The 25,309-nt window shown below is 42.1% G+C and overlaps 1 protein-coding gene across 3 annotated transcripts; it reads right to left on the reverse strand.

Annotated features, from left to right (window-relative positions):
• Window positions 1–31: 31 nt before the first annotated feature.
• Window positions 32–24,029, reverse strand: LOC122716113 (RING finger protein nhl-1). 3 transcript variants are annotated; one of them, XM_043938877.1, is made up of 16 exons: window positions 23,693–24,029; window positions 23,446–23,627; window positions 22,384–22,617; window positions 18,101–18,450; window positions 15,868–16,143; window positions 13,232–13,553; window positions 11,464–11,678; window positions 10,080–10,345; window positions 9,570–9,891; window positions 8,871–8,996; window positions 7,530–8,786; window positions 2,921–3,475; window positions 2,671–2,829; window positions 2,405–2,561; window positions 2,033–2,314; window positions 32–1,172 (listed from the first exon to the last, which is right to left on the reverse strand). In XM_043938877.1, exons 1-16 carry the CDS (start codon window positions 23,715–23,717, stop codon window positions 741–743), a joined length of 5,160 nt encoding a protein of 1,719 aa, XP_043794812.1. In that variant the 5' UTR covers window positions 23,718–24,029; the 3' UTR covers window positions 32–740. The 3 variants fall into 3 exon arrangements, with proteins under 3 accessions (XP_043794812.1, XP_043794809.1, XP_043794811.1); XM_043938874.1 differs by lacking the exon at window positions 7,530–8,786 and having other exon boundaries at window positions 23,693–24,015; XM_043938876.1 differs by lacking the exons at window positions 7,530–8,786; window positions 8,871–8,996 and having other exon boundaries at window positions 23,693–24,016.
• Window positions 24,030–25,309: the final 1,280 nt, after the last annotated feature.

The following is a 25,309-nucleotide window of genomic DNA, read 5'->3' on the forward strand; positions in this document are numbered from 1 at the left end:
TTTTTTTTTTTTTTTTTTTTTTTTTTTTTTCTTTTTTTCTTCATTTCTCTTTTATTACTTCCGCAACAATTTGTTTAAAGCATACAAACGGTACAAACTGTATGTGTGTGTCATGTTTGAATATAAATTAAATTAAATTACGCGGATATGATGTGCGTACGAGGAAGATGATAGAATGAGAGGAAGGGTGTAAGACGAGAGAGAAGTAAATGATATTCCTTTTTCTTTTTTTTTTTTTTTTTTATCCCGTTTTTTTTCTCTTTAAGCTAAAATCCGACCGACGCCCGAGAGAGTTTTTACTCGGTTCCAGTATTGATTTTCCGTCCCGACATATTAACGAGGTAAATTATTATCATACATCGGAATAAAATTGGAGAATTGTTGCCAATCGATTCAAATATATATATTCCCTGGGAGAGAAAAGAAATCGAAGTTAATTCGTTATTATATGATGGTATCGAACGGCTTCCCCGTAAGAAGATTAGCTTAGCGAAAAAACAGGCTACGTTTATTAAATTCCTAACGCAAGCAAGCGGTTAACGTGACGTCTCATCCGTTCATCGTCGAAGCGCGCCTTTCCACCCAAAAGTATTTTCGGGGAAAATACTTGCCTGATCCCTCGACCATGATCGATCTTCGAAACGAAATCCTTGATCCTTGATCGATCGCGATTGTCGCTCGACAATGGCGTGAATCGCAAGAGAAGACGCGAAAACGAAAACGAAAACGAGAAAACGAAGTCAGAACACTTGAACGCGATGATTCTCGCGATCGCAGACGACGATGTTACCGGTCGATGTGACGGCAACACCCTCCAGACCCTTGAATTCACCGTCACCGCTACCCCATCCGCCAAAGGACTTGAGGAACGCCCCCTCCGGGCTGAATATTTGTATCCTGTTGTTGCCCGAGTCGGCGACGACGATGTAACCCTGGTCGTCGACAGCGACACCCCTTGGAAACTTGAACTGACCCTCGTCGGAGCCCTCCGATCCGAACGAGGTCAGCACACGACCGTTCACGTCGAATATCTGGATACGATGGTTGTTCCCGTCGCTCACGATCACGCGATTCGTGTTGCTCACCGCGATGTAATGAGGATGTTCCAATTGGCCACGTCCGCTTCCGCAGGAACCGAATTTGCCCACGAACGTACCGTCCGATTGAAATACCTGCGAAAACAGACGTATTTTGTGATGAGACGAATCGTTGTAAGTTTATTATTAATTTATGCAACGATTTCGTTAGAAGGATTATTCGTTCTACGTTGAAAATTTGATTACAGCTTTTTTTCTTTTCTTTTTTTTTTGTTGGATTATTTTTCCAAGATACACCTCGTACACACCGTTAGCAGATGACAGACCTTATTTGTACATATTTTACATGTATATTATTACCTACGATAATGCGAAAATGATTATGCAAAAAAGGATTAGAAGAGGAAAGAAATGAATAAAAAAAAAAAAGTCGGGGAGTTTAGTTCGCTTCGCTTTTCGTAAATCACTCACGCTTACGTCCATTGTCGAATATCGCCGTGCCTCGGTAAGTAAGAACCATTTTCCCTTCTCCCACTTTTTCCCGCTAACTTGATCGCATATTTTTTTTTATTTAGGAACTGTGAAGGTTTCTCGTAGCTGGGCTCACACGTATCTCGTATATCGATGTTTGGGAAATACAAACAGAGAAATTACTCGAAATTAATCGTTTATTGCAGAAAAAATTTTTTAGGCGTTTATTTCAAGGATCAAACTATACAAATTCTAGGTACACATAGTGGAAGAATCGAATGGGGGGACTGTAAATTAAACACTGTAATTAATTAAACACATATCATCATCTGTATCATTATCGTATGTTCGCAGTACAATATAGGTGAAGAAGTCTGACGATATAGAGATTGTTCGAGGGGCGCGTATCGTGTATCGTCGCATCGACGCTGCCGTTTCACGTATTCCTCTTTACTTGTCGGATTAATCGTCCGGATTATAATGAAAAGAAAAATAAGTATCGTTAACGAAACGAGGCCACGTACCTGTACGCGATGGTTCTCTTTATCGCACACATAAATAAATCCAAGAGCATCGGTGGTGATTCCCCAAGGATAATTAAACCGACCGTCGGCGGTACCTTGGGAGCCAAACGCTCTCAGAAAACGACCGGAAGGATCGAGAACCTGAATTCTGTGGTTGTAACGATCCGCGATGATGTATTGACCGATCCTGTTCACCGCTACCCCAGCGAGGCAATCGAATTCACCCTCGCCGCTGCCGTACGATCCGAACTCCTTCACGAAGTTCCCATTACAGTCGAACACCTGTGCCAATTTCAATATGCGTCAAATTTCGGATACATCAACGAAATTGTTGTCCGCGAAAATATTCTTTCGAAAAAATATATATATTACTTGAACACGATGGTTAGAGCTGTCGGCCACTACGATGGAGTTGTCAGGGCCAACCGCGAGGCCTCTGGGCCAAGTAAAGCATCCGGGTTCGCTCCCCCGCATCCCGAACTTGAACAGCTGCCGCCGCTTCAGCAAGTAGTGACTCCTCCGCCCATTGCTGTCGCATTTCAATTATTCATTTCGATAATTTTTATTTAAAAATTTCCTACTGTTTGTTTATATTGCGTATATATATATTTTTTAAATACGACGAACTTTAAACTCACCTAGTGGAGGAACCTGCTGCCGCGGGTATAACGGGAGCTGCCGTAGGGGACGTGGGGGAGCCTGACGGGTTTTTTTGATCGTCGTCAGAAGATTCGAAGGACGTTTGACCACCGTGCCTCAAAGGTAAACCGAGCGACAACCTCCTCGAGGTGCTTCCACTGTTTCCCAAAAAAAAAAAAAACAGAAAGAAAGAAAGAAAGAAAGAAGGAAAAATTCGATCGTTTACAATCCTCCCATCCAGTCTCTCACCTCGATGATGGAATCGTCGAGGCAGAGGACGAAGGCTCTTTATCTTTGGTCGTGCGATTCCCGTACTTGTTCTTCAAGTACCGTGCCCACGAACTTAATGCAGCGCCATCCTTCTCGGTGCCCACTCTGTCTCGCTCCGGGCTCGGCTCCCTCGATTTTAAAGCGTGAGTGCTCCGACTCCTGGCCAGTTCGGACCCGGCACCGTACTTGGCTGCCAAGTAAGCGTTCGGCGACTGGGTGGTCGGAGAGGGTGGCTCCTCGTCCAGGTCGAGGTCATCTCCGCCGAAATTGTGCGAGCTTCTGGACCGAGCCAGCCGTTGCCTTCTTTCCTTCAACGCGGCGTACCGTGACCTCGTCGACAGGGGCGAATCGACCTCCGCGTCCACGTCTCGATCCCGTTCTCTCTCCCGCTCCCTTTCTCTTTCGCGTTCTCGTTCTCGTTCGCGTTCTCGTTCTCTTTCGCGCTCCCGCTCCCGCTCCCGTTCCCGCTCCCGCTCCCGCTCCCGCTCCCTGCTGGCCATCATCGCCGCCTGGCTTCTGCTCTTGTTCAGGAACCTGCAACATCCCGGAACCAAGGTCGGCTCGTTCAGATCGGCCTTGTTAATCGGAGGAACAGAGAGAAAGAGAGAGAGAGAGAGAAAGAGAAGCCTGTTACTGTTAAATTGGGGATATAGGCGGGGGAGGGGAAAAAAAACATGGACAGGCCATATCGATAGGTGGATACACGGTCGGGGGTTATCGATCATTTTACTATGAATGAATGGTTCGCGTTGTTACATGCGATCGATTATACGCGTTATTATTGGGTTATTTTATCTCGAGCTAAGTGCAGAAAACTGAAGCTTTCGAATCTCTTCAAATTCTCGAAGCTGTTAAGCTAACTTGTTAAGTTGTGTATGCGTGCGATGATAGTTGACGTGACGAGGCATGAATCTTTGATGGACGATACCGTTTTACGAGATGTACAGGTATACACACGTCTCGTTGGGGATGATAATTTCGTATTCTATCGTGGACGATCTTCCTATCATATTCGTATTCGTTGATAACCATACGTACGTCCTATTCTCTCGTTACATATATATATATATATATATATATATATACCGTGCTACATTTTCTCGCTATTATATTCCTCCAAGTGTTAGTTTAGTACCATTCCGTGTATAGTGGGATACATAGTGGCAATTAGTCACAACGTGGTGTAAATCTGGCGTGTAATCAACTGGCGTGTTTCTATGGTGTACGAGTAGTGAAAATGGATGGGGGTATGGCTATCGTGTGTTAGTACATCAATCTGTAGTACTTGATATGTCATTTCTTTATCACCAGGACGTAATAAATCGTGTAGAATGGCGAGCGAACGCGGATCCCTGCATTGTAAGCAATTTTATTTCGTGGGTTATCGAAAGTTCGTTGCTTTTAATTGATAGATTTCTCTCTCTTTTTTGTTTTTTTTTGTTTTGATTGATCGGGATATCAATCGCTTTCGAATTCGCGCGAGAACGTATAAAAAGAAACGATTTTTCGAGATTTTACGAGTGTGAATTTCCAATAATTTTTTTTAATCGAACGTCTCTTAAATAAATTTCCGTGTTCGAAAAATAATTCTTTTCCTTCTTCGTCGAACTGTTTGTATTTGGCATTTCTCAGAACCCCTCTCCTTTCGTTCGAGCACAACTTTCGACCACGATAAAACCTTTCTTTTTTTAATATATATACGCGGCAAATATGGGCACACCGGAGTTATTGCAAACGATAGTCGTAAAATTTTAAGACCGCTATATTTTCTCGATCTTCTAACTTTGCTCGTCGATGCTCCCGAGTTGCATCCAATTTTCCAAAGTTGCTTATCGATGTTTTCATTTTGAAACATATATATATATATATATATATATATATATATATATACACATACAATTTCTCGACGAGAATTTTTCGTGCCGTCCGTTTTAAAATTTGGAATGACACCTTACCATCATGGTTTTAATGGACGTTGAAAACGATAAAACGATATTGGAATAACATCCGTGTTTCCAGTCAAGCGGATTACAGACCGATATAGCCCCGCTGACTATCCGAGTTGTAGCGGATATTTAAAGCAACAAACGGGTTATATTTAAACCCTTTAGTGCATGCCTGACCACTTTCCGTGTCCCGTACAATGCGGTCACATTAGTTCCGTTTGTAATATCTGCCGGTGTATCCCTCTCTCATTTGCATTTGCGATTTCGGGGATTACGCGTGTATTTAATTATCGATAAAATGTATCGTTATTAGGGGCAAATCGAAACTCGGGAATAATTTGATCAAATTTTGAAGAAGCTTTACGAATTTCAAACTCGCGTTCTCGTTAAATTTTTGCGTCGATGTCACGTTTCGAGTTCTTCGAAGTTCTTTTAAAATTATTTTCTGCCTCTTTTTCTTTTTTTCTTTCTTTTTTTTCCAAGTTGGAATTTTTCTTCGTCATACACGTGCGATACCTTGGATGTCATCATGGCTGTGACTCCCCTGTTCTATTCTTTTTTTACCTTCTCCTCCCATAATTGTACGAGATTGCGACGAGTGCGTTGTTGTGAATTCGTGGTATGATTCGTGCGTTCATCTCGACGTGCGGTGCAACAGAGTTCGAGGGGGGTAGAGAGGGGAGTGGGTATTGAAAATAAATTAAAAAAATTAAATATATGGAAAGGAAACCCGAGCTGCTCCTTCGTGGAAATTCACGGCGGGGGTGCGTGTTGAACCAATGGGGCGAGAGGAATTTCGCGATCGTGATATCGATTCTTCGCGAACTTTCGACCTGTTAGTGCAATAAATAAAGATGCATTTTTTTTCACGTATTTTTTTTCAAAGGAAGTGGGCGGGCGACGAATATACAAACAAGAGGATACGAAATAACAAAGATTCGTGGAAAAAGTGGGGGTGGTAAAAGAAACGAACGAAAATAAAATCGAATAAAAATATAAAAAAAAAAAAAAAAGAAGAAGAATCGAGACAAACAAGAGAGACGAATAACGGATAATATAATAAATGAACGATAAAGGGAGAATAAAGAAAGAAAGAAAGAAAGAAAGAAAGAAAAAAAAAAGAGAAAATTCTCAGGCGGGATACGATACATCTCTCCGTTTCTTGTTCTCCGTTTCTCAATTCTTAATATAAACTGAGGACAAATTGAGAGGGAAATAAATAATACGAGTTATCACAAAGAAATGCAGTTTATTTACCACACCAACAAACTGACGCAAACCTATTCACTAGGAAAAAGAGTACAAAAATTTCAATGACGTGAAAATGCAACGGTGTAGCGAGAATGGCTGGTCACCAATAATAAAAACGTGAGAATCGTACCGTGTGTGACATGCCATTAGCGCGACCGTATATATCGATGGGAACGATTCAAAAGCGATTCAATTCGGCATGGATTTAAGCTGCTTTGCACGGAGGACGGTATCTTTTACTACTACGCTTAGTTTTTTTGCCGATTAAAGCGATACTATTCCCTTTTTTTTTTTTTTTTTTTCCTTCTTTCTTTTATTCCCCTTTGATTCGCGTTGTCTAAGAAGCTACGTGTATTGAGCAATGCAGGGAGATTATAACGATCAACGATCAAGGAACAAAAAGTTTACATTTACGATCGTACGTACGATTATCACAATGTAATAAAATGCAAGATTTTCACCATACAGTAATTATCGCGAAATCGAAATTAATTCTACCACTCCGTTTCTCTCTTAAATCATTTTCATTCCTCGAATTTTTTGCGACGTATGTATGCGTGTATGTACGTATGCGTGTATGATGGATCGATGGATATCGATTCATGGAAATCGTTAGAGAAGAAAAAGATCCGGGGGCAGCAGTTTCCCGATGTAAGACGACCGAGATGCGGGTAAACGAAAGTTTCCGGTGGAAAGCGTCCGAGGAATTCCATTCTTTCTTACCACTACTGTACGCTCGATACGCTTGGTATCGGTGTGTTTCTCCTTTCATGCTTGGGAACGAAACGTTCCACGAGCCATTCTTGGCACGAGCAACACGACAAAAACCGAACGAAGCGAACGAACGCGGGGATAAAAATAACGAAAAAACGAAAAGGAAAATGGAAAAAAGGAAAGAAAAGAGAAGAAAAGTAATAGAAACTGCTGCATCGGATCTCGGTATCGGAGGCAGTCTCGTCTGTATCCGTGAGAGCGGTCAATTGCAGTCTTTTTTTACGACTAACACCGACGAACAAAAAGAAAAGAAGAAGGCGAGAACGAGTGTAAATACGTAAAAGATGATGGGCGAAAAAAGAAAGAGGGGGGGGCCCACGTGTAGTAGAAGAGGTTACAGGAACAGATTGATTAGAACGCTGTAACACAGTACGGACACACAGAAAACGGTGGTTACCATTTGCATCGGTACAGTGATATCGACACCAGGCGTGTCCTCGTGCTCGTTGCAACTTTCGGTCTCTTTGGATTGGGTAGCGTTCGCGACTAATGCACCGTTCTCAACGTTAGTTCTCGCCACGAGGTCGGTCGTTTGGGAACGAATCGTGCTCGTCTCGTCCATGCTTTCCCCCTCTTTCCCGTTCGACGAGTCGTTCACCTTGTTCAGAATCACCCACCCGTTCTCGTCGCCGGTCCACGAGTTCTCCGCCCCGATCCCATCTTTCCCACCGCTCTCCTCCGCCATCGATGATGGACCGTCGCGATTCGATCTCTCATCGCCCTCGTCGACACTCGCCGTTTCGTTTCTCCGCGCGCCGTTGCTCCTCTCCCAACCACCATCTCGATTCCCCGTTGAGTTCCTCGAATCCATCGGCGAAACGGTCCTCTCCGACTCGCTCTCGGATTCATCGGACATCATCCAACCGTTCTTCCCGATGCTGCTTTCCCCGACGTATCCTCGACTCCTCGACAAAGTCCGCGAGGATTCCGAGACAACGGATTCCGCGTTTCCACTCGTTTCGACCTCGTTCGAGATCGTTCGATCCTCGCTACCTCCAACCTTCTCCTCGGTCGAGAGATAATTTCCAGAGGCGTCGCGTTTCTCCTCGTTCGAGATAGGCCGTTGAAAACTTTTCGAGACCGTTTGCGGGCTCCCCGGCTGGAGATCCTGATCCGTAATCACCCATCCGTTGTCGTCGAACAACTCCTCGATACTTTTCTCCCCCGGTATGGAGGAACTTGGCCGCTTCACCCCGACATCGTCGTATCCTCCGTAACTGTTGTCGAAATGAGAATTGGACGGTGTTCGATCGGTACTCCGGTGGTGGTCGGTCGACTCGTCCCCGCTGGAATCGTGATCCTCTCGATCGAGATTCTTTTTATCCCTTACGTTGCTGTTCTCGTCCCTGGATTCGTCGCCCTCTCCTTCCTCGTCGCTCTCGACGCTGCCCTCCGTGCTCTCGCTCCCCCCTCCCGAATCAGTCGTCACGTCGTGGATGGAAGGGGCGGCCGAATTCGTAATCTCGTCCGGCCGATGATGGCCGTCGTCTCGGTTGGCGGGTGGTCGGGCGAACGATGCCCATCGGCCAGGATCGCCGATCCAACGATCGACGGTTAACGAAGAGTTCACGTCGTTCCCCGAACGACCTTCCATTAACGGGTGTTGCTCGACCCCGGTGCGGTTCTCTACACGACTGTCGTAACCGCTACCTTCGAGACTCTCGAATCGAACAGTGGTCGCGGAGGAGGAGGAGGATGAGGTGATTGTTTCGTCGGTGTCCGTACTATCGTCCGTGTGGTTTCGTTTGTTCGACTGCGGTTTAACCATCGATCCGTCCGCACCGTGAATATCGTAATCCGCGCTCTTAGCCGCGTATTCGTAATCCTCGACACGGTCGGTTGACGGTTCATCGTGTTCGTCACTAAGAAACGTCCTAAAACGATTACGGTCGTGGGGGTTATTGGAATTAGAAAGACTGGCCTGATGAGTCTGACCGTGATCTACGTGTGCTACGAACCTGCTGGTGTAGCCGGCCGGCGTTGTCAAGCTCGCGGCGCCGCTCGTTGCTGTCGTCATCGTCGTCGTCGTCGCTGTCACCGGCCCCGTCACCGAATGCGCGGGACTCCCTCTCGGCGACGAATACCTGAGACACGATATTCATCCCTCGATATTCTAGTTTAATCCAGTTTCGCGATCTCTTCGCGTCGCCCTTCGCGTCGCCAAAATACTCGCAAAGTACTCCGATCGCGCACAAAACCGATTCTATCTTTTCTTAATTTTTTTTCTTTTTTTTTTTACATTCGCAAATTGGAATTTCTCGCGCTTCGAGACGAATTCGAGATCAATCGTGGAAATTAGCGGCCAATTCCGCTCATCGACGCGATCCGCGAGGAAACTCGCCGCGTCGTTCATCGCGTCGAATTTTCCATCTCGAAATTGTCGCATCACGCTCATTTTTCCCCCCCTTCTTTCTTCCTTTCTTCCCTCCACAACGGAGAAAAAAAAAGACGATCGACACGCTTTCTTAAATATCCTTTTCGTCACGCAACAAGGAAAAAGAAAAAGAAAAAAAAAGAAAGTTATTTCATCGTTCGATTAACACACCTAACGACCGACATGGTATTATAATGAACATACATTCGTACACCGATGTTACTTGTTAATAAAAATCTACGAGATCAAATGAATTGCGGAAGGAAATATATGTTATACTTGCCTGGTCGTTGGCGAGTCCTCCTTGCTGCCTCGTCTGGCCTCCGCGCTTCGAGCCAGAAGGGGTCCGATGTCCGTCCTCGCCATCGCGGAATCGTTCCTTTGACGGTGGTCCTGCGCCGCGGTCGAGGATGGTGTCGTCGAGGTACCGGTGCCCGAGGGATGAGCATCGGTTTCCGATTCCTCCTCGGTCTCGGATTCCGTCTCCTCCGAGGAGCTGCTAGTTTCCTCGTCCTCGTCCTCCTCTTCTTCCTTCTTCGTCTTTATGCCGCTCTCCTCTCGTACCGAAGGGGGTTGGGTAGGTGGTGGGGGCGCTGCACGATTACCTGAAGAGGAGCAACAATAAATATCGATCGATCTCCCCTCGAAATTCGAAGGGGAAAAAAAAGTCGTTCAAGAAAAAGGGGAGACGTTCTCGGATCGAAAACGAATTCGAAAAACGATGATCTTTCTCGAAGAGGAGGGGGAAATTATTTTCGTTTCCGCGCAGAGATAAGAAGGGACGATTCTTCACCTGTAGCTAAAAAACGACTCTGAAAGGAGCGCGAGGTGGGGCTGGCGGTGTCTTTGGGAGTCGGGGGTGTGCCGCTATGCGGCGACGAGACGGTGGATGCTGCGCTCGACGCCGGTGCCCTCGACAAGTATTTCTGCTTCATTTCCTCGGCGGTGAACGGCGCACCCGTGCTGCGGATTCCGGACCCAGCCGAGCTCTCCGACCCCGTGCTCGAGTCTGATGAAGCGCTTCTCGTTGCGGGGGCGTGGGTATCCGTCGATGTTCTCCTGCGAGCAACCATATCTCAATTAACGACTTCCCTCCCGGGTCGGTAAACTCGATCCAGCGGCGTATCTATTCGTAAACCGTAATTTCTACCGATGATATTATTGGTTTACATCGCGACCCCCTTTCCTTCCCAATAAGGAATTATGCAGCCACGATTCACCCATTTTCCTCCATCAATATTATCGCACGTGAATTTCCAACGGAGAGAGGAAGAGAGACAAAGAGAGAGAGAGAGAGAGAGATGGAATTCGCAACGCGCGCTCGAATTGAAATCGTATTAACGTGTGCACACGTGTTGACTCTGTTCGTTAATTTGCAGGCGAAATTTACGAATTTCCAGACGTAATTTTAAATTGACGGCCGCGATACAATTGGAATGGAATGGAATTTCGGAATTAAAAAACTTTTGTTGCGTGCATTTAAAGTTTTACCGAAACACTCGACGTTACAATTTCACGACAATTCACGGATGAAATATTTGACGTTGCTGAAAGAGAGAATGAAAGAAAGAAAAAAAAAAAAAAAAAAGAAGGAGAAAACAAGATCGAAATAACAAACTTTCACGAGTTAAAGAAAAGAAAAAAAAAATATTGCACAACTAAACTCGCAATAACGGAACGATGAGTGTTTTAAAATTAAAAAATCATTCGATGTATGCGATATGATGTATGATTGATGCTTGTTCGAATGAAATTTCGCTATATTTCGCTAATGCTATCGATCCAACAATTATCGTGCAATATTATATTACACGCGAGGTAGAAACAATTTCTAGAACCGGGTATACTCGATCAGTTGCTACACCGAATAGACATAAATCAGCTTGTCCGACTAGATATGCGTCACTACTACTGAAACGTGAACCTATCTAACCACGAGCCAAGATCCTCTTGTGACTTAATGTTAACTCGGTGTTGCGGTGAATTCGATCGCGTTGTATATTTTGCCATCAGTCACGGACGCCTAAATTGTCACGCCGGTGCTTACCGCATTAATAAAGGGAGATCGAAGAAGAACGTTTGAACGTGGAATGGAAATTCGATTCGATTCGAAGATACGAGAGGAAATTTAAGAGCGTACGGTGATTGATCGGACATAATTTTTGAAATCAATTTACCTGGCAGGCATCGGTCTTCGTGCAGGTTCTTCGGGCTCTCGTTCGGGGGGTGCTTCCCTCGGGGGTGGGTGTGCGGGCGTAGACGTCGGTACCGGTTGTCGTTCTTCCACTGTTTCGGTCGTGGCCGCCGTTTTATTCTGCTTTTTAATTCTAGAAATCTCGTCGTCCTCGCTGGTTTGCCTCGCCATTGCTGTCGGCATTTTTCTCACTTGCACCTAGGCGATAAAAAGATATATTTAACGAGTCCGTCGAAACAAAAATTCATCCTCATTCTTATGTTAATCCTTTTTTTCCTCACTTTTTCATTTCTTCTTATTCTCTTCTTTTTCTCTTTTTATTTCTTTTCTTTCTTTCTTTCTTTTTCTCTCTTTTTGATACCAAACGTGTTAGAGGATGAATTATACGCTGGTTATTATTAGGTTGCTTGTAAACAAGTCGAGATTTTTTTTTTCTATTCTGACCGTGCGTGTTTTTTTTTTTTTTCTTTCTTTTTGCTACACATGCGGTAACATGGCGCGAGATGCATTAAAATGCTAGTCTGATTTTACGCTCGTAAATAAAAAGCGCGGTACAGAACGAATAGACGTATGGTTACAGGACAAAGAGAGGATTTGTCGCAAGTGAACACGAGAGATTAATTTTTTGTTTTCTTGACGAGCAAAATATATTCGTGTATTCATACGTTTCATTCGTGTTATAATAGAATTTCGTACAAAAATATTTATAGTATATATATATATATATACACATATATACATATGTACAACAGCTAAACTACAAAGTAGATTTATTCATTCGTGCCTCGAATTATTTACATATTTATGAATCGAGAGATCAAGTATACATTTCATATTGCGGCACACGTATAGCTGTTTTTTTCCGTGTGAAATATTGAATTACTTTAAAAATTCGTCGAGATTTATTTCCTTTTCATGTCCATAAAGGGAACGATACGTTTTTCTTTTTTTTTCTTTTTTTCGTGCGACTCATACGCATGTACGCATTGAATTATCGAAAATTTACTCCCGCGTGAATCGCATCCAAGCGACATAACGCGAGATTTCGAGGCTACTTTCGTCGAGCTTGCCCATCGAACTGCCCCTCACGATCCATTCCTGTATATCGCTTGCCATAATAAGGGAATCCGTGTGAAAATTCTGTGGTGCGGAATCACTGTCAAAAACAAATACGTCCGTGTGAAATGAAGCGAATCCAGAATCCAGAATCTACGATTCAATTTATAAATGGAATTCGATGAATTTCGAGAAAAAGGAGCGCGAACGCGACGAACAGAGAATCTCTAAATAATCCGAATAATTATATAAACTTTGATGGCAATTTTGATGACATCTTTTAATATCTCGGCGTACGATTTCTTTTGATTTCTTTTCAACGGAAAAAAAAACCGTATGTAAAAAATATAGAGAATAAAGTTTGAAAGAATGGAATGTGAAGTTGACCGAGAAATCGATGAACCGTCATCGTTCAAACTGTACAAAGTGAATGGAATAGAAGCTTCGATTGAATAGAGGCTTGGATTTTTCAAATTAAATTCGCGTGCGATATAACGGAGAAACAATGCACGTGTATACTTTTTTTCCTTTTTTTCTCTTTTTCTTTTCTCTTATTCGAAATCAGAATGGAACAGAATAGAGAATAATGAATGTTTCATCGAAAAAAAAAGAAAAAAATAGTTCTCGTTGAAGATCCGTTCGCGATCATGTATCGAGTATAACGAAGGGTGAAATTGTCTTATCGTTCAATTAACCTGAGGCTTAGGCGGTTGAGGTTGTTGAACAGGATGGGGCGGTGGTTCCTCCTTCTTCCTTTTCCCGGCCCTCTCGTATTCTTGAAGCTTTCTCATCACACGGGGGGAGTCGGTGAGTCGAAAAATGCCGGAAAGCGGGCCACGTGCCGCGTCCTCCGTGTCCAGAACGCGTTCGCGAAGTCCCGACGATTCCTGGGGGGTAGATGTGAATCGTACGGTAGACCTCGAATCGCCATCGGAGTCGTCGCCATCCCGATGCCGCATGAATCGACTTCTGTACCTCGATTTGTTCCTCGGTACCTCATATTCAGGCGCGTCGTACCTGTCGTATATACCACGATAATAATTTTTATTGTGCTTCATCGTGTTTTTCTTCCTTTTCTTTTTTTTTTTTTTTTTTAAATTTTAGAAATATCGGGCGCGAAAGATTTTTCAACGCAAACGAAATGCACGGACGAAAAAATTTTTATTCGCTAGAATTAATTTGGCGAGCGTGGTGGACGAGGAAGGATTGAAAGAGGATGGAGATGATCCAATATCGTTCTCCTCTCTCGATAACGATTTCTCTAGAACGTCCATTTCAATCGAACCGATGTAATCTGACAATTTAAACGCGCTGTTTCGCGATCAGGCGTCCTTCCTCGACGATCTCGAGTGACGCGTGTCACCAATATATTTTACAGATGTAACGGATAGCCAAGCTTTTTTTTCCTTTTTTTTTTTTTTTTTTTAAGCGATATTACAACGATCCAGTTGTAGAAGAGATATTTGTAGAGAGGAGGAGAAAAGAGGAAGAGACGTACCGTAGTTAATGCCCGATGAATTTTTAATGCCCCCCTTTAACAACCATTATAATCTTTCGAAACGACAGCTATTTTTATCTTTTAACGATTAATCTCTGTTTGAATGAAATTTTTGGCACGAGTGAGGAGAACCATTCCTTTCGCACGATTTTCTGGAACTGGGTTATCTGATTTTCGAGGGAATGCACGGCAAGAGATTGATCCAAGAGTTTATCCAAGTTTATCGCTTAATTATCGTTTCGCATGACATGGGTTTGCATAACGAGAGAGAACGAAGAAGAACGATCTTCTTCTACGGTGACGATAAGATTGGTCTCGTTCGTGCTAGTCGGAAGAATATCAATTTTATCGCGTCGAATTTGAAATTTCTATTCGAACCAATTTGTTCTATATTTTTTTCACTTCTATCTAAGAATCTCCCTCGTTTCAGTGAAAAGGATCATTCAATGGAAATGAACGTTTGACGCAATTTTCTTCCCCGAAGCGGAAACGGCAATAAAAATAAAATAATTTCCAACGATTCGAGCTTCCATTCTATTCTATATAACGCCGACTATTCGTATTCCCAACTATTAATATCCAAATTTCTACGACGAATGAATCGGTAAATTTAGATTTTCGATGCTTTTACTCCATAAATCAGCTTCGAACGTAAGTAAAATTCGCTCGTTCCCCAAGTTAGTTTGGGAAACAAACAAAAGCGCGAATACTCGGTGCCGCAAATTCTGAACGATGCACGAACGTGGCACCGACGAATTTGCACGCCACCGTTTCGACTAATTATCCCCGATTATCAGTCAGAAGGACTATCGTATTAGCGACAATCGTCACGAAAGAAACGAATCCTTTAATAATCCACCCTCCGCGCCTTCTTCCTACCCTCGATTCCCGATAATTATCGTTAATATCGTGTCTGAAATGTTTTCTTCTCTTTTCTTTTTTTTTTTTTTTTTTTTCCCATTTACATTTCGACTTAATAAAACGATCCGCGCGCGTATTACACGAAACGAAACGGTAATTAAACTCGACCATGCCTATTTCGGCCTCGAGGAAGTTGTTCCCGGCCCACGCCAGGAAAAAGATACAGCCAGTGGAGGCTCGTGTATTTATAACATTTGCTAGAATAGATATGTGGGACATCGTGAAAAATGTATGCCCACCACGGACGCCGTTTGGCAATATTCCAAAGTAATCTACGTCCACGGTCAAACACGTTTTTTTTACCGGTCAGCTAGTTTTTTACCGACCAAATACCTCTTTTCTTTCCCCCTCCCCCCCCTCTTTTCTTCGTTCTCTCTTCTCAGAGATACACCGATACACTTTCTCCCAGATTCGAGTACCTTAGTCTATCTAGCTTGGTCTGGACCAAGATTTGAGACGTTTCTAAGCTGGCCTACACTTTTTCGAACGTGTGTCATCAGCTGTTCCATAAACAGTAGGCCCGACAACGTCTAGCACGACGTTGAAAACGGTCATAACTCTTAAGCGATACATTTTCCCTTAAACTTGAGAATAACTCTTTGGAATATATACGTGAAGTAGACTTTCCATCCGTACTTTCCGTGCATCGCGGCGAAAGAAGAGTTAACGAAAAAAAAAAAAAAAAGTGGAAAAGCAATTTTTCTTCGAACTATATACATATATACATATATATATATAGCGTTTCTATTTGGAAAAATCGAGCTCCATTACGCAAAGAAGTCGGAAACAAGGAGAGGGATCTGTTCTACAGTCCAGAATAATGGAGCGGATAGACAAAGTGGAATTTTTCTCTCTTTGTTGTTGGAGAGATAAATAAACAAGGAGGCGAAAACTAGTAGAAGGGATAATTACTCGTATTCGGGGACGTATCGATTTCTCGACAGCCGCTCCTCCTCTTGCTGCCTGTATTGCGAGGCCAAACGATGGTCGCTTTTGCTTCTCATCAGACCCGGTGATCCCCCCGGAGGTGCCAGACTGCTCGAACTACCCAGCAATCCTCCACTTCCGGCCTCCGGCTTGATATTCAATTCACCGTAACCGGCTACGTGTAGGACCAGCTGATTCGGATCGTGTGCCATCACGAAACGCACCCGCCGACTGTAATCCCCGGCTTCGTACTCGAAGTTCCTGCCAACCAACCAACATGCAAATTAGCTTTAAACCAAGTAAATTATCCAAGTATCTTTTGTATCTTATCGGCCTGATTGTGACGCTATACCATGCATCATTCCAAGCAATTTGGAAAAATTTTCTCTCTCCCCTGAATTGGATTCTCTTCCTCCCCTTCCCTCCCCTCGTCGAAGAAAAGAAAACTATTCTTATCAAAAATGAAATCCCGCGAACTTTCTTTCGACTATATGTATGTAAGAGAATATGTATGTAAGAAGAGAGGAGATTTCTTTTTTTTTTTATATTTCATTAAAAATGTAAATCCTCTTTCTTCCTTAAAAAGGATCAGCAAGTTTTGCAATCTTAATGACACTTCACCTCTGCTCGGATATAACCTTTGAATTTTGTATGGAAAAGTTGATCCATCTCTTTTTTTTCGTTCTTCCTTGTACTTTTTTTTCTTTCTTTTTTTTCGTACGCCGCCGATTTGTCACGTTATCGAGAGGAGGGAAGATGTTAAATATTTCGCGGAGAAGCTTTTCCTTGCTCCACGGGTTATTCGATGGTTTCCCTCCACGAGAATAATAACCAAGGTTGAAATAGGGGGGATCGTTTAAAACCGAGAGGTGCAGGTTTTAGTAATGGTGGCGTGTCGCGGGCAAAGTTGAGATGTAAGCAGAGTTTCGAGAAAGAAGTTAAGGAAAGGAAGATTCCATTTACGTTGTGCGGCTTGATGGAAGATCGAGCGTAAAAGTTATCCGAAATTGTTGTGCGTCTTGCGTTTCGAATCTATGTCCATCTTTTCCGATGGAAAAGTTGAAATATCGGAGAAACAATTTGGAAAAAAAGGAGAAAAAGAAACGACGGTGTATCCCTCGTAAAATTGCTTTTATTTATTTTTCGACTTATATTTTCCGACCACTGTTATCTTCGATCTCGCTCGAAGAATTAAAACTCTTCGATTCTTTAAAGGAAACGAATCGAGCGAAGGAATTTTATTCGTCGAATCGCAACCTTGTACGAGATTTGACCAAGTTTTAATATTTAATCTATAAATTGGCCTGTTAAAAAACGGAAAGATCGTTTTCAAAGGATCGTCCGAATCGTTGAACGATTACTTTTAATGTAAAGTTTTTAAAAGCCCGTTACTTTCCACGCTGCTATTTCACTTCATATTTCTATACCCGAGCTTCCTTTACCCGTTAAATCCATCCGGGGACTAATAAATACACTTTTACTACTCCCAGCTGGCGAATTTTCAAATTCATCGCGTGGAGATTGTACGAGATTGTTGAATGAAGAAAAATTTAAGAAAAGAAGGGGGGAAGATAAGACGACGAGTGATGATTTGTCGCCCTTAACGCGAATTACGTTTCAACTTCCCGTGATTACACTTTTATTTTTATGAAAGAAAACTATGAGATTTGCAAATTTATGGGGAGAGGGAGAGCACGGACGAGACAACGTCTCGAACATTTTGATTATCCAGAAAACTTATTGGGTCTGGCGTGAAATTCTTAATTGAATGTTGAGAGAGCGAGATACGGATGGTTTATTTTCTCTCTCTCTCTCTCTCTCGCGGAGGAGGAGAAACGAGAAAGCCGTAATTTTCGAGATTCCGATCTGTTTTGACATTAAATTCTATGCTCGACGAAGCACGAGAAACGAGATACTTGGAGATCTTCTACTTTTTCGGAAATTGATTTTCCATGTATCAAATTTAAGTATAGTTTATATCGTAAAGGAAATCGTTATCTCTGTCTACAAATCTACAAATTTTCAAGTATTTTCCCTCGAAGATTCGAATATTTTTTAAAAAACGAAGAAGAAGAAGAAGAAGAAGAAGAAGATATTCGATTGTACCCGATTAAATTATCCAGAAAATATGAAAATTGAGAGATATTTCGCGATGCAACGGAGCGATTCGAATGTAATGGGCAGGCATAAAAGAAAACGATGAGATTAGACGACAAACCTGATGAATTCCACCGTACGCAGGAAGAGTTCTTTTGTATCGAGGAGTTCCGAGTCGTCCCAGGGCACGTTCTCGTTGATGTGAGCCTCCGCCAAATCGCAGTTACTTTGAATATTCGCGATTTCCAATTCGAGATTCTCTTTGAGTTGAATCAAGCCTCTGAGCTCGGTGCTCAGGTATCGATCGACCTCGTTACGCAGATGTTCCGTACGGTCTTTCAAAGCCTTGCTCAGCCTCCGATAAATCTCGTCCACCTCTTCCGTGACCGAGGCGCAGTTTGTTTGTAGACCCAATGTGTTTTTCTCCACCAGGGTGAGCGCGTCTTGCAACCTGTGCAGCCCCCTGCGAATCTGCAAAAATAACATTTGTTTTTAATCCAACGTATATATTTAATGTTCCTCCGCATTTCCCTCCCTCCCATTCTGAAAATCATACATTTCGCTGGATTTTCGGATTTAAAAAGCGTTATATCGCGTCTCTTTGGATAAAATAATAATCCTGTCGTCCAATTCGTTTCGGATTATAATAAATGTTTGAAAATATTTCGGAAGGTAAAAAAGATAAAGATCTTTTAGACTGGAATTATAATTTTGATTTTTAATTAATCGATAAACGAAGAATGGTAAAAAAAAAAATTCCTTTCGGATTGTAATAAATATTTAAAAATATTTGAGGAGGTAAAAAAGATAAAGATCTTTTAGAATGGGATTTTATATAATTTTAATTTTTAATTAATTGATAAACGAAAAATGGTAAAAGAAAAATTCTTTTCGGATTATAATAAATATTTAAAAATATTTGAGGAAGTAAAAAAGATCTTTTGGAATGGGATTTTATATAATTTTGATTTTTAATTAATCGATAAAGAAAGAATGGTAAAAGAAAAATTCTTTTCGGATTATAATGAATATTTAAAAATATTTGAGGAGGTAAAAAAGATAAAGATCTTTTAGAATGGAATTATAATTTTGATTTTTAATTAATCAATGGACGAAGAATGATAAAAAAAAAGATTCGTTTCGGATTATAATAAATATTTGAAAATATTTGGGAAGATAAAAAAGATAAAGATCTTTTGAAATGGGATTTTATATAATTTTAATTTTTAATTAATCGATAAACGAAGAATGGTAAAAAAGAATTCCTTTCAGATTATAATAAATATTTGAAAATATTTAGAGAGATAAAAAAGATAAAAATCTTTTTGAATTATAATTTTGATTTTTAATAAATCGATAAAAAATCGAAGAATGATAAAAAAAGAAATTCGTTTCGGATTATAATAAATATTTGAAAATATTTGGGGAGATAAAAAAGATAAAAATCTTTTTGAATGGGATTTTATATAATTTTGATTTTTAATTAATCGATAAACGAAGAATGGTAAAAAAAAATTCGTTTTGATTTATAATAAATGTTTGAAAATATTTCGGAAAGTAAAAAAGATAAAAATCTTTTGGAATAGGATTTTATATAATTTTGATTTTTAATTAATCGATAAACGAAAAATGGTAAAAAAAAAATTTCTTTCGGATTATAATAAATATTTGAAAATATTTGGGGAGATAAAAAAGAAAAATTTTTTAGAATGGAATTATAATTTTGATATTTTTTAATTAAACGATAAACGAAGAATGGTAAAAAAAAAAAAAAAAAAAAAGAAATGAATTTTAATTAAGAGAAAACGTTGCCGCGATAAAAACCACGCTTCTCTCGTATTCGAACACGATTACGATAACGCGTGTGTTTCGTGTCGCGTCGCGTTCCCATTTAAACTAGGAATTCGTATCGCGAAAGGAAGCCGTTTGTTTTGGAAACATTAGGAGAGGGCAAATATACCGATCGGATATTTTCGGATTGCGCATACATAGCGCGTTAGTTATACGTAGTATACGCGGTTATGTTGACCTGAATTCGTCAGTGTTCATTCGAAACGAGTTGATACGCAGTTCGCTTTCCATATTTCCGTGACTATTTTAAAAATTTCAAGATCGATCAGCGTAATTTACGCCGAATAGCATCGTTCGAAGCGTTGCAGAAGCAGAAATCGAGAAGTACTTTGGAAGTTTTTCGTCGTTGATCGTGTTGCCAAGGTAGGGGCTCGAGAAAAAAACGTTTCTGGTTTCGCGATTGTTCGCTCATTTGTCAAAAAATTCCCATAACCTAAATCGTTCACCGTGAATTCGCAAACATGTAACCATACTTTTTTTTCTTTTTCTAAAAATTATTAATTTAAAATTCTGCAAGAAGAAATGACCCTCCAACCACAACAATTTCGATATTTTCGTCGTGACTATTGACCATTCTTCATCACCATGTTTTCCGAATCTTGAAGTTTTTTCACATATTAAAAATGGAGTGAGAATTTATTCGAATCCCCTCTCGTATTACGAGTATCCATTTTTTTTGTGTGAATAATAACCGTAACGTCTCCTCCTTTCTTTTTTTTTTTCAGAAATTTCCCACCGAATTTCGTTGAAGATTTCCTTAAACTGCATAATAAATATCGAGCTATTCACAATTCCCCTCCGTTAAAAATCGACGACGAGGTATACACGGGTTTCCTCTTATTTCCTCGAGAAATATTCGTCTCGCAACGCTTTAAACGGGCTTGGTTTCGTTGAAATGAAATATTGAACACCGTCCGTTTTCCCCGCGAAACCGTCATTGTAGATTTTTATTATAAATCCGCGACGAGATTCCGATTCGTAGCGGATAAATTTCAACGAGGTTGAAATGTAAACCGGAATGGAACTCGAGGCGAATATTCCATAATCGTTAACGACTGGAATATTCTTTTCAAGTTGAACGAGTTGGCACAAGAATGGGCGGAGAGACTAGCGAGGAAGGGTATTCTTCAGTACAAATCGGACCCGAAATACGGCGAAAACATATACATATCCCCGTGGAGGAATTTGCCTTACGATATCAAACCGAAGGATCCATTGGAATCTTGGTTGGTTAAATTTATGTATCTCGAACAAGAATTATCTTTTTCTTTTTTTTTTTTTTTCTTTTTCTAAATTTACGACGATGGTTAAATCGAAATGGGTAACGATTTAATCTAGGTATCGAGAGGGTGATTACTACAAATATGGAGATGACGATGCAAAAGGTTTGAACGGTGTGTGCAACTTTACTCAACTGGTATGGAAGAACACGCAATTGATAGGACTTGGGATATCCATCGCTATCAACGGGGCATTTTACTTCGTTTGCTTTTATTATCCCTGTGGCAACATCGTAGGCCAATTCAAGGAAAACGTATTACCACCGATCAAGGTATATTTTTAACGTTTCAACGTATATTTTCAATTTCACCCAGATATCATATTTTACTTTTTTTCCTTTAAAATTTAATTCGACTCACGATTTTCTTTTTCTCTTTCTTTCTTTTTGTTTTTTCTTTTTTCTCCAAACGTTCGATCACGAAGATTTTCGATCGAAATTAGGAAGAAAATATGGAAGAAAAGAAGAATCGCAAATCGATGAAATCACGGTGTTCGCGATGTAGGGGAGGGAACGAAAGTGACACGTAGGAAAAACGTAGGGGAGGAATTTTTTAGCCGGGCAGGGCAAATCGAATCGTGAATCGTCTCCAAGAACTTTTTGATTGGACGATCTCGAATTTCAGGCACGAATGCTCTTTCCTTCTTTTTTTCTGCCCCCCTCCTTCCAAAGAGCAATATCCACGAGCTGTCGATACCCGATCGTAAACTCTCCTCTGTCTCAAAGACGATCGAGGCAACCGAGTTTATTCGCTAGACGCTGGAGATAGACGCGAATCATTCCCGGGGCTTAGCGTTTTTTGGAGACAATTCGGGGATTTCCATCCCTCCAATTTCGTTCCCTCCCAATCCCTTCGAATTCTTAATAGAGAGCAACTCGATCCACGAGTCTACTCTGCTCGAATCTGTTTTTAATCCCCATCGACGATGATCGCGGAGATTATTACACCTCGGTTCGGATTGCCGTTTAATCCTCGAGAGGGTTTTTAATCGGCGGGAGAGTCGGGAAATTAGAAGAAACGAACGAAAGGCGAGGAATAGTCCAACCGTGAAATCCGCGTTTTCTTCTTGATAAGTCGATATTTCCACGTCCACTTCCCCCCTCCTTTTCGTTTTACACCTAAAAGATAAGAGCTCGTTCCCGAACACATCGAAAATAGATTTTCATCACAGATGAAAACGAATCGTTTTTAATCTCGAGCCGTTTTTTCCCCTTTCGAGATTTTCTTGATTTCGAGAAAGAAACGGCGAAATCAGGACCAGATCCTCGCTTACCTGGGAATTGATGCGCGTTATTTCACGCCTCAGGATGTCCATGTGAGCGTCCTTGCACTCGGGGCAACATTTTTTCTCGCAGTGGACGCAGAGGCTGCAGTAGCTTTTCTCGGAGCAAACGCCGCAACGTTCCATCGTCTGGCCGCTGGTCGGGTCCGGCAACTCTCCTGTGATCTCGATGTGCAGCTCCAGGAATCGTTGCAGGGTAACGTTGGTCGGGAACGCTTGAACACCCTACGCGATATTAACACACGAGAACGGGTTAACAAGACAACTCCTCCCCCTCTCTTTTAATCGAATAATCATGATTCTCCTTCGGAAACGGAAAGAACGAAAGAAATTCCAAACGGCAGGGACTTTGATCTCGGGGCGCGTGCACGGCTTTTACCTGAAATTGAATTTCATAGAAGGAGAGAGAGAGAGAGAGAGAGAGANAGAGAGAGAGAGAGAGAGAGAGAGAGAGAGAGAGAGAGAGAGAGAGAGAGAGGGGTCGTTTCCAATTGCATTCCTCCGTTTCAACCCTCTTCCTTCCTTCTTTCCTTCCTTCCTTCCTTTTTCCCCTTCTCTCCTTCCCTTCTCCCCCCAACCTTTATCCAACGTTTGTCGTTCGCGTCGCCGCTTTTAATTAAGGACAACCGAGTTACGTTTGATGTCGAATCGTCGGCCCACGCTTTTTTTTACACCGATACACGAGGATAGGAAGACAAATGGTTTGCGTCGAGAGGCGTCGTTGGAGAAACTGTGCGAAATTTTTATCCAATTTAACGAGGGATCGCAACGTGCAGATCCGTCGTTGAATAAAGACGAGGCCACGCGAATTGGATTGGAAATCTTTTCGTTTATTTTATTTAATTTTATACATTTTTTTTATTATTTCAGAGATCATCGCTGATTTTTTTTTTCCTTTCATGAATTTGAATACGTCTTTTTTCTTTGTTTCTTTTTTTTTTTTTTTTCCCCGATTCTGCGACGAAACCGCTCGACGCCGCTCGACGAATTTTTTTTTTTTTTTTTAATACGAAGAAATTGGAAAAAAGGGAAGATCCGGATTGAATATCTCACCTGGTAGGGTATACGATGCTCCGCACGGCATTCCGGGCATTTCACCTGTCGACGCACGTAGTCAACGAGGCCATCCATACACGGTTCCATGCAGAAGCTGTGCTGACATGGCAATAACTTGGGGTTCCTGTACCGGTCCAGGCATATCGCGCACGTTAGCAGTTGTTCGAACTGCTCCATGCCTGAGGGAGCATGAAAAAAAGAGAAAAGAAAAACGAGTTTTATTCCGAGTTACCTCTTGTCGTACCTCCTCTCTCGTTAAAAATCCTCATCTCGTTAAATGTACACGTGTAAAACGAGTACGGGTGATCCTCGTTATTATATCAAAAAAGGGAGACTCGAGTTTTAGTCACAGGTTTCGACCAATTTCCCCGCAAAAGAAAAAAAAATCCCTTGCGCCACTCCTCGAAATACAAAGTCTCATCCTCCGTCACAGCTAATAAATAGTTCAAACGGTGTAATTCACGGCCTGTTGCAATTCGAGATCTCCATTGTGCCAAGTCGTTATTCATCGTGTCGCGCCCCAGACCGATATTACATTCACTCCGACAAATATTTTTCTTCTTCTTCTTCTTCTTCTTCTTCTTCTTCTTCTTCTCGATTCGACCAGCATCTGGAGCTCGGCTTAAGGAAGACCCACCCCTCTCCCCTAACCAATTTCCTTTCACCCTTCCATCTCTAATCAAATTCCTCGACGTTTAGGTCTCTCGCGTTTTTTCTACCCCTCCTCTCCCCTTAATTCGTCGCGGCCAACGAGACAATGTCAAGTTCTTTCAGTGTCGTTCGCCTCTTCTATTTCGAGACACGATGGGTATGCATCATCCAAGTTGTCGCCCGAGGGAACAACTTGGGCGTCCCTGTCAACTTTTACGAATCGGCCTGAAATCGGCCTCGATCCTGCAATTGGATCCGCTTGGCACCGAACCCACCATTTCGTGTAAACCGGGATCGTTACAAAATTGCCTCGATCGATTTACGGCCTCGAGGGATCGTGGACTCGAAAGAAGCCAAATTAACGAATCCCCTCGCCCCTCCCTTCTGATCGATGGAAGATACGAATGATTTCGGAACGATTTCATTTTGCGAAAACGTAAACGAAACCTCGAGCCAAGCAAAATAACGCAGATATGTATCATCCAGTGTTCGTTCACAGTGACACTCGTCCGTCCATTAAACTTCGTTCGAAATATCGATTCGAATGGATCTCTTGTTTTCATGGACGACCATCACTCGCTCGTTTAGAGAAGATAATATTCGATCTGGCTTGTCCTCCGATCATGCGAGGAAGAAGCATCCGACGAAACGCGGACGGGGTTAAATTTAAAATCGTGGAAGCATCGAAGTATTATTCGAAAGCGTTCGGTTCGAAGGCGCGTAGCCGACCATCGGAGCCAAATCCCATTCCGCGTTCTTTCGCAACGTCGAAGATACTCGTGGTTAAACGTGGAAGGCCGTGCCAAGGACCGACCCAAAGCCCTCTCTCTTTCGCGAAACTGCTCACCACGAAACAGAGGCGGGCCGTACATTAGAAAGCGTTGTTACACTTAGACGAACCACTTGTTGATCTTAAAAGCGAATTGCAACGAGGGGGTGCAACAGGCGGGTAGCGCTGTGTCGTATTAGCAACTTTCCCGATGGAACGAGGGTGAGCAAGGAGCGGGGGGTTAATCCTGACACGCTTAGCCGCGGAAGCCTCGACGACTTAGCTTCGGCTTCCACGAATTTCTGTCTATTTTGACGCTAGTTGTTACCTTCGCACGTTACGATGAAACTTCTCGCACGTTCTCTACCCCCTCGTACTTTTCCTCGAGAAAATGATGAGATCTGATTCGACTCGTTGTTTCACAGCGGACGTCTCCTCGAT

The sequence above is a fragment of the Apis laboriosa genome, unplaced genomic scaffold (genome assembly GCF_014066325.1).
Source record: "Apis laboriosa isolate Shangri-la unplaced genomic scaffold, ASM1406632v1 scaffold42_cov153, whole genome shotgun sequence".
Lineage (NCBI taxonomy): Eukaryota > Metazoa > Arthropoda > Insecta > Hymenoptera > Apidae > Apis > Apis laboriosa.

Coding starts and splice junctions, on each gene's coding strand:
- LOC122716113 (XM_043938877.1), bottom strand. CDS start 23,717: ATGAGGATTTTTAACGAGAGAGGAG. Junction 2,830..2,920: donor TCGACGATTCCATCATCGAG/GTGAGAGACTGG, acceptor TTTGGGAAACAG/TGGAAGCACCTCGAGGAGGT. Junction 2,315..2,404: donor GCTCTAACCATCGTGTTCAA/GTAATATATATA, acceptor AAATTGGCACAG/GTGTTCGACTGTAATGGGAA.